This window comes from Cupressus sempervirens, chromosome 4, assembly GCF_028749045.1.
Source record: "Cupressus sempervirens isolate cs-2001-9-10 chromosome 4, ASM2874904v1, whole genome shotgun sequence".
NCBI lineage: Eukaryota > Viridiplantae > Streptophyta > Pinopsida > Cupressales > Cupressaceae > Cupressus > Cupressus sempervirens.
Genome location: NC_143121.1, coordinates 740,046,201 through 740,064,304, shown reverse-complemented (window position 1 = coordinate 740,064,304; position 18,104 = coordinate 740,046,201). Strand labels below are relative to the sequence as shown.

General features: G+C 32.8%; 1 protein-coding gene across 1 annotated transcript; it reads left to right on the top strand.

Moving 5' to 3' along the window:
- The first annotated feature begins 4,428 nt into the window (after nucleotides 1–4,428).
- On the top strand, nucleotides 4,429–9,010 carry LOC149563474 (disease resistance protein RPV1-like). The gene is made up of 4 exons (XM_089828193.1): nucleotides 4,429–4,940; nucleotides 7,532–7,809; nucleotides 7,880–8,400; nucleotides 8,984–9,010. Exons 1-4 carry the CDS (start codon nucleotides 4,429–4,431, stop codon nucleotides 9,008–9,010), a joined length of 1,338 nt encoding a protein of 445 aa, XP_089684319.1.
- Nucleotides 9,011–18,104: the final 9,094 nt, after the last annotated feature.

The window sequence follows — 18,104 nt, the reverse complement described above, 5'->3', positions numbered from 1 at the left end:
ATATTGAAGAAGTTGAAATTGTAGAGCACATTTGGGATCTCAAATCAGATCATAGACCACTGTATGTAAATTTGTATTGGGCAAAGGATAGACGGATTGGGGCAAAAATCCAAGGCCATCAACACCCACCTTCTCAAGGCAGAATTTTGTTAACTTCAGAAAATAGTAACACTTTCAGGGCTGCTCTTGAGGAACTTTGTATGGGACACCCTATGTATAAGCATGGTGTTAATAGTCATGATTTATCAAATCTGATTCACAAGGCTCTTTCAAAATGCAAGAGAGCAAAAAGTAGAAAATCTGAAACTAATTGTTTTCTAGCCAATGCATGGTTTGATAAGGAATGCAAGAGGGCTAGGAGAAATCTAAGGGAGTCAAATAAAACTAACCTTGACATTAAGACCTACAAACAGATCCTAAAGAAGAAGAAAAATCGATTTTATGTCCACAAGGAGAGAGGAGCTAATTTTCTTGGGCAGAAATAACCCCAAACGTTTTTGGAAAGAACTCCAACCAAGGAGGAAGCAAACTGAAAATAATATTACTGCCACCCAATGGTTTGATTATGCTAAGAAACTTTATGAACAAGAGGGTGGAGTGGGACAGCCACCTTTGGTCAATGATACCACAAATATTTTTACTGTGCAAGAGATAGAGACAGGGATTAAGAAGTTGGGTGGAGGCAAAGCAAAAGACCTTGTTGCGCTTCAAGCTGAATATTTGAAGTGGGGTATGAAAACTCTTGCACCACACATCACTGAAATCTTCAACAAAATCTACCAGGAAGGGTTTCCGAAAGATTGGACAATCAGCCTTGCAATACCACTTTTTAAGAGTGGTGATGTTAACAATCCCTCCAACTACAGGACTATAATGATCAATCCCCTCTTTGCTAAACTTTTTGGCAGTATGATAGAAACTAGGATCAGCAAATGGGCAGAAGAAAATCATAAACGTGCTAAAGGGCAAGCTGGTTTTAGGCCAAAGCACTCGACAGTGGATCACTGTGTCACTCTGAGACACATTATTGAAAAAGAGTGGGAGAAAAAAGAACAGGTTTTTTGTTGCTTTGTTGACTTCAAAAAGGCTTTTGATACCGTTTCGAGAGACAAGCTTTGGTTGAGGATGGAAGAATTGGGGATTCCTACGCATCTCAGAGCTGCTGCTCATAGAATGTATGAAGAGGTGAAAGTCAAAATCAGAACTTCAGATGGCATTTCAGAATGTTTTAGGAGCGATATCGGGGTCAAACAGGGCTGCCCTTTATCCCCTACTTTATTTGGTTTATATATTGACAAACTGGAAGAGTGGTTAAACACGCAAGAGCGTGAAGGCATTTAGCTAGGGGAATTTGTTATAAAGCTACTCCTATATGCGGACGACCTCATTTTAATTGCCAAATCTGCTTGTGGTTTGCAAGACCATCTATCTTCTCTTGAGCGCTTTTGTAGAATGGTGGGGATGCAAGTCAATATTAGCAAAACCAAGGTTATGATTTTCTCTAATAATAAAAAACAGCATCAACATGAATTTTATTACAATGGAAGTGTTCTCGAAGAAGTTGCGGAATATAAAGACCTTGGCATCGATTTCAACAAAAAACTAAGCTGGTCTAGCTGCAGGTATAAAAGGATATTAGGTGGATGGAAGGCTTTCTACGCTCTTTAGAATAGGTGCCATGAAGCGGAGTTGTGGGATTGGAAAACTATTCAAACCTTGTTTGGTCTTCTTGTGCTGCCAGTTGTTCTTTATGGGTGTGAATTATGGGCCAGCAGCACTACTATAGCACAATGGAAACAAATCGAAGGAATCCAAAAGCGCTTGATTACAAGCAAGTTTAAAATTAAAAGCACTGTTCCATATGACATCATGCTAAGTGAAATGGGGGCTGCGCCTATTGAGGCACTTGCTATGGTTCGCCTTTTAAGCTATCTAAAAAGAATCGAAAAAATGGAAGAGGATACATGGCCGAAAGTTGTCTTTAGTGACACACTATGTAAGCGAAAAAGGACATGGATGCAACAAAACATCAAGTGGATGAGTAAATGGAATATTCATTTCAATATGTGCCCCACAAGTAATAAAGAAATAAAGGTCTTTGTTATGGAGAAATTCTACAAGAGAAATTGGGGAAGCGAGATTGGGAGGAAGAAACTATATTATATAAATGAGTTCAACCCCACTTGTGATCAACTCGAAAAAGTGTACATAGGAGCCAACATTTCTTGGAGCTAAAATTCTTATTGCTCAGCTGAGAACCAACTCTCACCAACTTCGTTGTGAGACCGGGCGTTGGAAGAGGCCAAAGGAGGCTTGGGAAGAGAGAATTTGCAGATTTTGCAATTCTGGGAAAGTGGAAACTGAACAGCACTTTATTCTAGAATGTGAGGCCTACAAGGATAGCAGGGATAAGTTTGCGGATACTATATGTGAGTGTTCTTGGCATAACCTGTTCAACGAAGAGTACATTGAGCAATTGGGGGGGCTCATCATTAGTCTACACAAGAGGCGAACAGCGCTACTTAAGTCTGCTTGAGTTGTCTTGCTGTCCCATAGGCTATTTTTGGCCTCGTGGATGTTAAAATTTTATCTATCTATCCATAAGAAGCCGCCAGAGAATTCATAGAACTGACCGCCAAAACCGTCGTTAACTCAACAGTAGGAAAACAAAGAACGCCGCTACATTTTCCATAATCTAAACCCATATAGGATTATGGCAGTTGGTTGAGATAAATGCGTGTTTTTTTAAAGATGCAGATCAAACACGTCCCATACAAAAAAAAATTGGAAAGGACTACATTTATCACACGGTGAGAAAAGAATTTCATATTGGACTTTCACATTCTGAAAACACTCAACAACAAATGTAATAAAATATTCTAAAGGACTACACTTGTCAAGAATTGCATATTTTCATATTTTGAAATTAATCATCGAGATTACTGCAATCATCTTGTATCCTATATTAATGAATATGATCGTTGATTTTAAAATGATGTTTTGAGACAACTCCCCCTTTCGTGGAATCCTATAACATGTTTAATTTCAACTTTACTTGCCCAGGTGCCCCACAAACGAAAGTTCTTATCTAAGTTAACCATTACGTGGTTTCTGAGGAGAAGGATGCACATTATGTAAAATCTGAGCAGGCGAGCAGGGAAAATTTCCTAAAGGTGTTGCATTGTATTCGAATATATCGTTTTCAATCTACAAAATGCGTCAGCCAAAAAGTGCGTGTAACGTGGAAAGCGAATTGGCCGGCAAAAAGTTCAAGAAAATAAATATTTTTACAATTTTTGTGGCTTTCCTTCCCCATTCTTCTAATTAAACATATAAGTTTGATGCGGTAGTATGTTTGGGCTTTTATTAGAATCTTAGGAGGAGGGCCAATTCCTGTTAGATGCCATAGAATCAACCAAATGGTCAAGCAGGTCCACCTCCAGCTCAGTCTTATCTTCATGATTAGTGCAACCTGATTACAAACTATATATGTCATGAATACTATAACCAACTTCATGACCACCATTTATTATGCATTTGACTATAAATCTAATAGATTGATGCTCCTTTGTATCTCCTCCGGTGCATGTTTTTCATAATTCGCAGAAGCTTCATGTTGAAGCATCGCTCAGGACTCAAATATTATATCGTTCTAATTCTCAAATATTATATCGTTCTAATTCCAAAACAAGCAGCAAGGCAATGCGGTAGAAGTTAAAAAGTACGCCCTCACTCGACCCTAAACTGTCAAGCTCGTGAAGCTATGCAGATGTTTCTTCCAAAACAACATCAAACTCTCTGTCGGAAAATTTAACCCTGTCAGAGACCTGTTTGACAGTGACTTTCAGACTGAAGTTTTCTTACCATTTGCTTTAGCAAATTATTGAATTTGTAAGTCTTCTTTATATTTTCTTTGTTTCAGTATTTTTACCACCAAGTCCAGTTGACCGAAAAAATATTATACATTTAAAATATATTAACTTTTATTTAATACAAATTTTTAAAATATCATACATGTAAAATATAGTAGCTTTTATTTAATACAAATTTTTTTTAAATTATTGATAAATTTTAATCTTTTGTTTTGGAGAATATTAAATTTCAAAAAATTAAAACTTGAACATTATCAGATATAAAGGCTCCCATTGAAATTCACATGGTAATAGTAAATAGATAATAATAAAGATCTTCTATACCAATACATCTAGAGAGTTGCACACTACAGTATATCACATTTGTAATAGTACGACGAAAGAGTGCATTTATAGAATGTCTATTAATGAGTTGAAAGGAAGTTTCCTGCTATATGGAGTACAAGTTAAGATTTGATCTTTCCTATAATATTTTTCCTTTTTGGGTTGTGCCCAATATCGCCCTTCTGTATCTGGGTTTCATTACATTCTCCTTCCTTTCAATTGAAACTCTGACATGGAAGGATTCATGCCTTACCTTCCAGCCGCCATGACAAAGGTTTCTTTCCATGCTAAGAGATATCATGTGTTTTTGAGTTTTAGGGGAAAAGATGTGAGAAAGACTCTGGTTGACCATCTCTTCCAAGCTCTTTCCGCAGTCGGATTGAATGTATTTCTTGACACCCACAAATTAAATAAGGGGGGAACCATTGATTCCAGCCTGAAAAATGCAATTATGTGGAGTGCAATATGTATTCCTATATTTTCCAAAGGCTATGCAAGCTCAGCATGGTGTCTTAGGGAAGTTGCCTTTATGTTGGAATCTTCTGGGACGATTATTCCTCTCTTTTATGAACTGGAACCGACCCATGTTAGGTATCCTCTAGGAGATTCCAGCCCTTACAAGGAATCATTTGAAAAGCACTACAACCATCCAAATCGATATTCAAGAGAAGAGATTGATGGGTGGAAGCATGCCCTTGAGCAGATCTGCTCTCGTTCAGGGTGGTCACTAGATATGACTGCAAGGTTAGTAATTGATCTTTGTTTTTTTGTTTTTTCAAATTCAATTATTAGTTTAAAATTGAATTATTTTTTAAAAGTAAAGGATGAAATGTGTCAAAGTTCTTTTTTATAGTTAGATAAGAAGAAAAATAGACAGATATAAATGGAAATGGAAAATAAATAGTGAAAAGAGATATTGAGGGAGTTTTAATGGATAGAACTCTATGTAATTATATATAAAAAAGGGGAAGAGAGAGAATTTTTAGTCATGAAAATGTTTTAAAACTAACATTTTCAACTTGGTGTGAAATGGATACACTCAAGAGATTTGGAAAGTCTATGCGAATTTTTTTTTTTTTTTGTTTTCTACATATATTAAAGACTCCAAAATTATTGTCAATTCACCACTTTATAAAAATTTGGTAAGACTAAATGGGAGCCTGCGTGCTAATAGTTTTACATCTGCAAGTTTCAGCTAGAAATGGCAAATAGTTTGTCTAAAATGCTAAGATTTAAAAACAAAAATATAAATTAGATACTACATACTGAAGGGCAAGACCTTTTTGATAAAAGACTCACAATTTACCGTTGTGGTGTAAGCTCTTGCCTATAATCTATTAAACTTTATTATTCACTATACAAATAAAATATAAATGAATATTTTTAATAGTTATAATACATTTATAATCCAATTACACTTTCTCCTTTCTTTATATTGGAAATCTCAAGTGAAAACTAATATGCCAAATCAGAAATGTTTTTTAAGGAGACGGAAAATAGGATAGCATTTATTTACTTTAAAAGCATAAACCCAAAAATCTCCTAAAAAATAGTTGTTTTTATTTTATACCGCACCATTCATGGATACTCTGGTGGCCTCGGTCATATATATATATATATATTCACCTATCGAGTATTGAGAGGTTTAGAGCCATCCAATTTAGTGGAGATAATGTTGATCTCTACTTTGTAGTATAATATTTGTACCCACTGCAATATAAAATGCGGGTTGTACCGGGCATCTTCTGAGCGATGTAACGTTATTGATGCCTGTAAGCTGCTCCTATGCAGAAGGGTTACCAGCTGCATCTACGGATGAGATACACATGTGCATATGGTAAATTTGAGTCAAATAGACATACAATGAATAATATGGACATTTCATTGATGCAGCATATGAACAATTTAGCCCTGTTGGTTCTTATTTAATTCTAAGTCTGTGAATTCCAAAATAAATATTATGAATTGTCACGTGTCTGAGAGTGTAAATCTATCAATTTAAAATTGAGGAGTTTCAACAGTTGAATGCCTCCACAAAGCCGGCCTATTTTAAGAAGGAAAAGAAATACCAGATTCATTTATCACATAATTAATGCCCCATATCTAATATAGTGAGCACTCTTAAGAACGTCAAAAGAAAAAGCCAAACACCTGAACTCAATCGTTCAAAATAACCAAATTTGAGCATCTAGAGGTTTCCTGTGGGCTTCTCATTTCTGACTATAAGTATGGGACAAGTTGAATTGTTTTGGTCGTAATAAAAGTAGCAAGGAATCTAGTCTATTTTGTAAAGCTGAAATAGCTAATATCTTGCAATTGAAGAGCATGTGCAATTTTTCATTTTCATTGAGAAATAGAAAACAAGTTATTTATTACAAGTTTTTAATTACTGCAAAAGAGTTCTAGATTAACCTTCATATGATATATGTAAAAGAAGTTTAGATTGCAGAATATATATTTTAAAATGTTGATAATATAAGAATGATGTGTTGAGTGACCTTCATGTTATGTAAAAGATCACAGACTTTGAATAGGTTAAGATCATCACTCTGTTTATAGTATTCATGAAAGTTACACAGAACAGTAGATCTATAATTCGCGATCAAATATTGATACAGATTTAAATATATATGAAATATGAATTTTTTTTAAATTTGATTTTTAAAAATCTTACCTCTCTAGTTTTCTGTTCCTTTTTATTTCATTTTTCCTGTGCTCTTTCTTTCACTTTTTTGACGTAAAGACTCCATCATATCACTAAGCTTTATTTCCTTGCACGGTAGTTCGCAAGCATTAGCTTTCGCTTGAAATACTTGGAAAACCTAAAGCAATAATGATTCGAAAAATGGAGTTAAAAGGAAGATTAGAGAGGATAATCTTTTAAATTAAATATGGAAGAAAGCTGGAGCAGATGAAAAAAAGAATTCTTACCTTAGGTTTTCCTTCATACGCATGAGATAAGATGCCAAAAAATAAAGATCATCGGAGATAGTTGTGTGGCTTTACTCATATCCATCCATTCTACACTATTAAAACAAAATCATAAAACATTTAAAATCTGCCCTCTTGGAAAATAATAGGAGATACTTCATTGGCTGAACAAAAACTAGCACAATGTTTCAAAGCAATAAGCACCAAGTTTTTAGTATGAGCAAATTTCCATAAATACATAGATTTGCCATGGTTATTATGAAGATTATATATTGTTTGGGTGATTAGGATGGGCACAAATTAGATATACTTCGTAATTGCAATTGCATTGTCATTTGAAATGATAGAAAATAGATTCGATTATTTCATCGTTGTATAGGTGTCACTAACTTCGCAATATACAGATTCGAAGGTCAGCTAGTGAAGAAAGTGGTGAACGACATAATAAAGACACTTGACAGGGTGCCGTTACAAGTTGCCAAACATCCGGTGGGATTTGAAACTGTACGAGAAGGTCTAATTCAGAAATTGCATCTCATTTCATCCCAATATGGAATATTGGGTATAGGTGGTATTGGGAAGACCACAGCTGCGAAGGCCGTGTATAATAAAATTTATAGTGAATTCGATGCTGCTTCCTTCTTGTTTAATGTCCGCGACGCTAGCCTTCCAAAATTGCAGGGTCAAATTCTCAAAGATTTGGTCAACTATGAAGAAGATCTGTGTGGAAAAGGGCAAATATTTGTTGACAGATCGTTTGCAAGGAATCCGCGCCCTTGTCGTCTTGGACGATGTTGATAATCGCGTGCAATTGGACGCCTTGGCTGGGGATTGGCTGGCCCCTGGAAGCCGTTTAATCATTAGACACATTCTCAATGTCGCTCATATCTCATCCAATTGCATTCACGAGATGCGCGGATTTGAGGAAAGCGTAGGGCTCCAGTTGTTTTGTTGGCACGCCTTCCTCGGACCATCCCCCATTCAGCATTTTAAACAACTCTCGAGAAGAATAGTGGAGGCTTGCAAGGGACACCCTCTTTCTCTCGAGATCATTGGAGCTTTTTTGTACGATAAGCAGGATGACACTCACATTGATTGCTGGAATGAAAACCTTGAAAACGTTGCAGGCAATAGAGACATTTTTGAAACACTCAAGATCAGTTATAGTGGTCTTAGTAGTGAGGAAAAAGAAATTTTTCTGGACATTGCTTGCTATTTTATTGGAGAATGCACAACTTCTCCCATAGTTTTCTGGAAATCCATGTACAAGAATGTGCGCATTGCTATCAATAATCTGTCAAAAATTATATTGGAATTTATTTTGTGAGTTGTCAAATTTTATAATAAATACCTTTCTTTGGTGCCTTTTTAAATTCTTTATTCAACAACGGCATGATTTTAGAAATCAATGACTTAAAGATTTTTATTTTTTTTTTTCGGTCTTCTATAACTTAGAACCCATTTTTTTGACTGCATGAATTAGCAATCTAGCATTTGTCTAATATTGGAATTTGTTAGATGTTGGATTTGTTAATCTAGAGTTTGTTTTTGGAAATATAATTGGATCCATTTGGTTCACTTGAAATTTGATGGGAAGATGTTTTCCTTGTTTGATTATACAAAATCAGAATTGGAATAGGATTAACTTTATAATTTATTTTGAAATCTCATTGAAATCGAATCTTCCAGAGATTGCATGAAAATCAAGTTTTGCATATTATGCAAACTAGTTAACAAATTTCGGGGTGCTTCTTTAAATTCTTTATTAAGAAAGTGCTTTAATATTAAGGCGTGGTTTTGGAAAACACTAGCTTGGATTTTTATTTTTTTTGTCTTCTATATCTGTTTGACTGCAGGAATTAGCAAATGCAGCATTTGTGTAATACTGAAATTTGTTAGTTATTGAATTTGTTAATCTAGAGTTTGATTTTGGGAATATGATTGAATCCATTTGGTTCACTTGAAATTCAATGGGAACATATTTTCTAGTGTTTGGTTGTACAAAACTAGAATCAGAATAAGATTAATTTTATAATTTATTTTGAAATATTTATTTTTTTAATTTATTATATTTTTTAATAGAACATAAAGTATTTCTTCAAGTTTTCTCTAACTATGTTTACCCAATTTTTTTACTACAAATTATCAATATTCATTTTTTTGTATTATGCATCCAATTGATAATTTGGTAAAACAAAATTCCTATCAACTCATTGTTGCAGGCAAAAAAAATCTGCAACAACTAGTTTTTATGAACATTTTGAGAAAGGAGTTGGATGGAAGGGTTCCAAGATTCTGAATTTCCACCACAGTGAGGAAGAAGAGATGTTTTTGATTGAATCTCAAGATCCTAAATTTGATTATTCAAAAATGCTTTCCATTATTAAAATAGTATTATCCCATGCTCCATCTAAGTCCTCCTCCAAGAAGAGATGTCAGAAATATAAGATAGCTAAATTGAAGGAAGAAATTGACATTGGTAGTCAATCCATCTTGGATGGAAAATCATTAGTTTCTAAAAGGTTGAGGAGACTGTATCACTTTCCTTGAGCCCAATGAAAATTCTGACATGGAATGTCAAAGGTTTAAATGCATCTAATTAGAGGTACGAGATCAAGTATCAATTGTATGCACTTAAGGTATATATTATAATGTAACAAGAAACCAAAAATTCTCTACAAAACTTTGAAGACACTATTCAAAAATGTTATAAATAGAATGCAGTTCATACACTTATTGCAGGAGCCCTATGTGGTCTTATTACTCTCTAGAACCTAGAATCAATGGTTATTCATGCTGAAAAATAGGATAGAATTGGCAGGATCTAATGGTTGTCAATTATAATCTAAACTTCCTACTACTTAATTTATATGGACCAACTTAGACCTATAATAAAAAGAAGCTATGGATTTCTCTACTTAAATATGAATCAATAAAATAAAATATTAAGTCTTCAATACTTATAATTTTTTTTTTTTTTTCTAGATGTTTTCTTCCATGCTAGTATAGCATTGTTCTCATATTGTTTTCCTCAACATGATATCAAAGAAAAATTTGATACTTGGAAAGTGATATGGCTTTTTTGTGAAATTGTGATCTTTTCTGCTAAATAGTGTCAAGAATTTTTCTTGTGTCAACTAATTTCTATATATGTTTAGTGAGATTTTTTTCATTTGTTAATTTGAGATTTGATGATTCTAATTTATTTTCTTGTCCAAAAATGAGAGAAGTTGATACAATGGATTATCTTAGTGTTATTTTACATGCAGAAAGTTAAGTGGAGATAATTACTAGTATTGGGTTTCACAAATAGAGATGTCTCTAACACATCAACATTATTATAATATTTTTATTGGGATGAACAAAGATAGAGCAAGTAGATTGGGATAAAATGGACAAGAAGGCAGCAACTTTGATCAAGCTTGCACTTTCAAAAAAAAGTCTTTTCAAAAGTAGTGTGAAAATATAAGAAATGTAAAAAACACTATCAAAATTGAGGTGATATATGAATCATATCCCTCACCATAGACTTGTACAATATGGAGTTATCAAATTCACAAGAAATAGTCTATCATTTAAGTAAATTAAAGGAATAGAAGAATTAGTTGTTTTCAATAGAAAGGAATATAAATGATAAAGATTTTGTACAAATAATATTACGAAATCTTGAAGAATCTTATCAATCATTTAAAAAGGACTTGATACTCTAGATAAATTAAAAATATTAAATCTAATGAGTCATGTGCTAAGTTAATCTATGAAGAGAAACATAAAATAAAGGAAAGAGAATCATTTATTGCTTAATCTTGAGTCTTAAGCATTTAAGAAAATAATGTTATAAAAAGGCACAAAATAATTAATCTAAAGAAAGGAATCAAAAGTATGGAAATAAAACAATGAACTCTTATTGGGTTGGGGGGGGATGGAAACACTCAATAAATTATGTATCAAATAAGCCTTCCACTTCCTAAATAGAAAATACAGGTGAAAGAGGGGTATTCCAAACATAACTCTTAATATAATCAAGGTTAGACTAGCAAAACTCAAATAGGATGAAGAGATGTCAATATTAAACTCATATTATGTAATCAGGAAGTGTGCATGCAAATCAACTTTCATGCAATGTTCATTTACTTTAAGATGTGCAATATAAGTGTAAATTGAACCAATTAATTAAATGAAATATATCTAGGAGCATTATACGTGCAACCATACCAATTAAAGCATATAAATAGGTCTATGCTAAGAGATTCAAAAAAGGGGGAAATCTAACTTTGAAATATGAAAAAGAAAGTGCCTTTCTACTCTAAAAGCTGTGGATTTGGAACTGTGATTCAAAATTCTACTATGGGTTTGTGTTCAATGCAAAGAAAACCCAAAAACCTTGAAAATCTCAAAATTCTTGATCAATTTGGGTGACATCTACCAATTTATGAGATGACAAATATGTTCAAGAAGTTTAACCTAGATCTTTCCAAATCTTTATTATATAATTAAGTTTCTTCAAATCAATAATAAAAATCACTACAACACATATTTTGTACCATAATATTCTATAATAATTCAAAGAACAAACTAAAATATTACCGAACTTCTTACTTAAAGTATACATTTGAATCAATCTTAAAAAATATTTCATATTAATAAGTTAATGTTAATTACTATTATTCTTATTTAACATGTTCTAGATTAATTAAATATTAGAAAATTTTGAAAAAAATAATAATACAGCTAATCATAAATTACCTAACAATTGTTCTTTGCACTACATAGAGTTTTTACATAAATCTGACGAGCAAAGTCGCAAACAGATTTTCTAAGGTATACGCCCCCTGAAACTACTTGGACATTTCTTCTCGAACAAGGTTCTCAGAAAATTTAGTCTTGACAGAGATTCGTGTGCCACCGACTTTCAAAATAGATTTACAAAAAATTATAAAATGTGTTTGACATTGACTTTTAAAATAGATTTAACATAACATTGCAAAATAGATTAAAAAATAGACATGCATGGAGGTACCCACTACAATATAACAATTGTATGGGGAAAGAGTGGGGAAAGAGCATATAGGATGGCTATCAAGATGTTGGAATAAATTCCAATGATATATGTAGTAGAGGTTAAGATCTGATGCGTGGATTTAGGTTTTGTCTCATTACATTCTTCTTCTTCCTTTGAATTCAAACTCTAACATGGAGGGAGTCAAACTCTACATTCCTACTGCCATAAAATTTTCTTTCAATTGTACCATGAAATATCATGTGTTTTTTACTTTTAGGGGAAAAGATGTGAGAAAACTCTGGTTGATCATCTCTTTCAAGCTCTCTTTGCAGGCTGATTGAATGTGTTTCTTAACATCCACAAGTTAGAGAAGGCGCAAATCATTGATTTAAGCCTGGAAAATACAATTAAGTGCGGTGCAATATATGTTCCTATATTTTCCAAAGGCTATGTGATCTTGGCATGGTGTCTTAGGGAGTCTGTCTCAATGTTGAAATCTTCTGCTCTTATGGGTGAGCTTTCTGATTTATAGTAAGGAAATGAATGAAATTTTGATTGAAAGCTCCTTGTTATAATCTTCATGCGGTGCATTTCTATAAGAAAATTTAATTCTAATTAGTACTTTGGGTTATTGCCTCTCTTTGTTGCCCATATTCGTTGAACAAGAGAAGTCTTCTATGTGTTGGCAGTAGCCAACAACAAGGGTCTCTCTCTGATGTAGGAGAATTTGGGGGCACTGGACAATTTTACATCTTGTTTAAGTATTATTATTATTTATTTTTTAATAATAGTTAAGTAGTTGAAAATGAATGCAGACATATATAAATTTTTATGTATTGGGCTGGGAAAAGTGTTCAAGAGAACACAGAAGTCTGAAAATACATCTAAACTATAATTTTCAACAAGGTACACCTGAACTATCATTCATAATGGTTAAATCAAAAAAATTGATTTTTTGAGGTGTGGAGAAATCTACCTTTAGTTTTGCAAGTCTAAAGAACAATTAGCAGATATTTTCTCTATGGTGTTATGAAAAAGTAAATTTGAGTGTTTGCGATAATGAAGTTTTAATAAAAAGAAAATGGAGCAAAGAACAACAGAACAAAGATAGGGCAGAAAAGAGGAATTAAATACAACAAATATGGACACTGAAAATTTAGAACTTTACTGCCAGAGCACACTGCAACTTTTTGTTATATACATGAGCCAAAGCAACTGGAAATTTATAACCATTTATGCAGACCTCTAGAAAGCTCCCAATAAGCTACGTTGAAGATGGGATAAGATGGGGAACAATCTGGATGTTTAAGGTACCTATTTTGGAAAATTGAATAGATACACTTTTTAGAAGCTCTGTTGGAAAAGTTGAAAGGTGGTCTACTAGTTATGTGTTTCTTATATTGATAGAGATGTGTTGTTCATCAAAAGGAAGAGAGATTTCTAAGAGGTGAAAAAAATATAAAAAGAAGTCGTAGACTAGAAGTTATTTATTGGAAGTTGAGTTCTTCTCTTCTAGATAAAATAAATAGTAAGGAATCTCGAAGAATAGCTTGTAACTTACAATTTGTAAAACTAAAATAGATAATATTTTGCAATTGAAATAGAATAGCATGTGTGAATTATCATTCTCATTAAGAAATAGAAGGCAAATTATTTCCTATAAATTTCTTACTTTGAATATATTATATTAGTTTGAATAATCCTCTTATGATATGAAACAACATGAACTTTAAGTATTTTAAGAAAGTTCTTTTGATCACTTTGATTTTCTCTTTATAAAAATAAAATAGTAACAATAGTTCTATGATTTGATATATATTCAATTAAATATAAATAAAATTTAAAATAAACATGAAATATGAATTTAAAAAATTTCTATTTTATTTTATTTTTATTTTTCCTCTGCTGCTTTCTTTCTCTTTTCTGACATAAAAGACTCAGTGATATCAAGGATCTTGATTTCCTTGCACATTAGTTTACAAGAATTGGCTTTAGCTTAAAATACTTAAAAACCTAATGAAATAATGATTGAAAAAATGGATTTATAAAAAAAATTAGAAAGGGTGATCTTTTAGGTAAGTTTAGATATGAAAGACAGTTGATACAGATGACCATGAGATATTCCGACCTTAAGTTTTCCTCTGTTTGCATTAGATAAGATGCAAGAAAATAAAGATCTTCAAAGACAGTTCTGTGGCTGCCTTGGTTTTCATCTATTCTATAGGATATAAAAATATGGAAAAAATTTAAAATATTCCCTCTTGGAAAATAAGCGGGGATAATTCACTAGTTGAACAAAAACTGGCAAATGCGTCATAGAAATATGTACCAAGTTTTTAGTATAAACAGATTTCTGTAAATACATAGTTCTACCATGGTTATTTAGTTCCCTTTCTAATACTGTGAAGATTATATTTTGTTTAGTGGATTAGAATGTGTGCGAAATGGATATTCTTCGTAATTGCAATTGCATTGACAATTGTAAATGATAGAAAATAGATATGTTTCTTTCTCTATTTTTTAGCTGTCACTAACTTCACCTTAATAAGATTCATTTTTTTATTATAAATAGTGGTATTGGGCTTACCTCCCCAGGTAGATAACTGGCGGAAATTTGGAATACTAGCCCTGCGATGTCAAACAGAGTCTATTCTTTCGATTAATATACAAGACATGGAAGAGTATAGGGCAATCTTAGCCGCTGAATGTGGTAAGTAAATAATATATATTCATTTGGATTTTAAATACTAACATTCCATCCATTGTAGCTTGTCTTGTGATTACATGGATTCAAATTATTATTTTTGTTTATTAGTATAAATGAAAAAAACATAAACAAACTTAAGAGAAAAGCATAGCAGCACAAAACAAATTTGAAAGAGAAAGATATTGTTTTATTAATCTAGCTACAACAACACATTACAATGGCTCTCTCTATATAGAGAGGCTTCCAACACCTATAGGTTAGTAGAACTTTCTTGAATTCATGTTGAAAATAAACTAACTTCCTCATACATTGCAGAGGATCTGATATTATTTTGACAGCACTAAAAGCCAATGGCTGGAAAATATGATAAACTGGCAATTTTGTTATAACGGACCAGTGATGTGGAGATAATAAGGTGGAATTATTCCGACACCTTCCCTTAATTTCTACCATGAATGCATCTTTAAGTGGGAGAAATTATTACAAGAATGAATTCAAACATCAACCTCTTTGAGATATAGCAATTTTCTAAACTTGAAAAATTTGATAGTAGATAATGCTTTGGTAAATATATCTACAATTTGATCTTCAATGCCACAGAAGTGTAGCTTGATTACTTCACTCTCCATGAGATCTCAAACAAAGTGGTGGTGAACTTCAATATGTTTGAATCTTGCATGGCAGACAGGATTCTTTGCAAGCTTAATAGTGCTTTGGTTGTTACAGAATATGGTAGTTCGATGAGCTTGTTGATGACATGTCTCTTCAAGTAGTCTTCTGATCCATAGAGCTTCTTGAGATGCCTTTGATGCTACAATATATTCGACTTCTATTGATGATAGTGTCACTGTTGATTGCATCTTGCTGCTCCAAGAGATTGGTCTGAATCCAAGGTGGAAGATATATCCTGAAGTTGATTTCCTATCATCAATATCAGCTACATAATCAAAATCTATATAGCCTACTAAAGTAGGGTCTCCTCCATGTTGGTACTCAGTGCCAAGCTTGTAAGGGTCTTTGATGTACTTCAAGATCCTCTTAGCAGCCTTCCAATGATCAAAGCGTGGGTTTTCCATGTACCTGGATACAACACTAACAACATATGCAATATTTGGTCTAGTTATGGTAAGATATAAGAGACTACCGACAAGCTACCTATACAATTTTTCATCCACCTTCTTTTGAGTAGATCTAATTTCTGGGCAGTGGCTTTATGCAGAAAATCTCTAATCTTCTTTGTTGCAGGCTAAAAATTGGTTGAAAAACACTAAGTTTATTCTCTACACAAATTTGGTAATAATTTCATGTCCTTGTTAACTTTGACGTGCTGAAAGTTCTATATTTTTCAAAAAAGAAGAGAAGTTGATTAATGGATTCTCTTAGTACTCCTCTACCCTCAATTAGATTGAATGGAAAGAATTACTATGATTGGGTTTCACAAATTGAAATGTCTCTAACTCTACAAAACTGTTATGATATTGCAAATGGTAGTGAGCAGAGACTAGTAGATTCTAGAAAAGAACATGATGATTGGAATAGGAGAGACAAGAAGGCATCTGCTTTGATAAAGTTAACGCTTTCAGAAGAAGTTTTTCCAGAAGTTTGAAATGAAAGAAGAGGAGTGCCAAGTATGGAAGATCTTGGAAAGTTTGTATCAAAATTCAAGTGATGTATGGATTATATCTCTCATCACAAAGTTGTATAATCTAAAATTAAAAGGCTCACAGGAAGTAGTGACTCATTTAAGTAAATTAAAGGAAAAGAAAAATGAATTGGTTTCTCTTGGAAATATCATAGATGATAAGGATTTTGTGCAAATAATTTCACAAAATCTTCTAGGCTCTTATCAATCTTTTATAAGGGGACTTAATACTGTTGATAAATTAAAAGGCATTAAATCTGATGGGTTGTGTGCTAAGTTAATTCAAGAAGAAAAATGTCAAATAAAAGAAAGAGAATCCTCTATTGTTGATTGTGAATCTCAAGCATTTGTAATGAAAGAAAAACAATATCATCAAAGGACACAAGATAATAGATCTAATTGAAAGATTTGGAAGTATGGTGATAATAATAATTCATATAGGAATCCAAATAGAAGTAAGTGGAAATGTCATCACTGTGGTAAGAAATGACACAAAGCTAATGAATGTTACAAAAGGATTAATGATTTAGAAAAGAATAAGTCTACAAAATCATTTGATTCTAAGAGGAATACCTTCTATGTAGCACTTAAAGCAAATAGTTCTTTTAAGGATGAATGGATAATTGATTTTGGTTGCACACAACATATGTCACATAATAAGGAGCAGTTTGAGTTATTCAGTGAAAGCAATGGTGAGAATATATATCTAGGAGATAATAGTCCTCTAGAAGTTCAAGGAAGTGGAAATGTGCAAGTAAATAATGGAATGTTAAAAAATGTGAAGCTTGTCCCTCAACTATCAACAAATTTTCTCTATGTCTTTCAAATTGCAAATCAAGGATACAAAGTAGAATCTTAAAATGATAAATGCTTAGTCAAGGATGTGAATAAAAATTATGAAGTGACTACAATTGGTAGAGTGGAAAATGGGCTTTATAAATTTCAAGAATTTATTGGAAATAAAGATTTATGTGCTATTGCAAAGTACGATGATGTGAGCAGCTTGTGGCATGAGCGTATAGGGCATGTAAACTATCAAAGTCTCAAAATTATAGAGAAGTTGAAGATGGTGCATGGTCTACCAAGAATCTCTCCAACAAAAGCAGTATGTGAAGGATGTGCAATGGGCAAGCAACATGTAAAAAGTTTCCCACGAGCAAAATCATGGAGAACCAAAATGCCTTTACACTTAGTCCACAGTGATGTAATGGGTCCTTTCAAAACATCCTCACTTGGAGGTGCAAGGTATGTTATCACATTCATAGATGACTATTCAAGAAGAATTTGGGTATACTTTCTACAAAAGAAGGAGGAAGTGTTTCATAAATTTAAGGAGTTTAAGGTTCTAACTAAAAAGAAAAGTTAGAAATTTCTAAGAAATATAAGAACAAATAGAGGTAAATCTTTGGGCTGAAGCAATTCATACAGCAGTTTATATTCTAAATAGAACTCCTACAAAGGTTGTCATGAACATAACCCCTGAAGAGGCTTGGAGTGGAAGAAAGCCTACTGTGTCTCATTTTTGTATTAGAAATTTTTAGTTTCCCCTATCACTATCACTATGGAAAAATTCATTCCTCTTGTTAAGTGGTTTTAGCTTACCAGAAACTCTTCAAAAAATGCTTT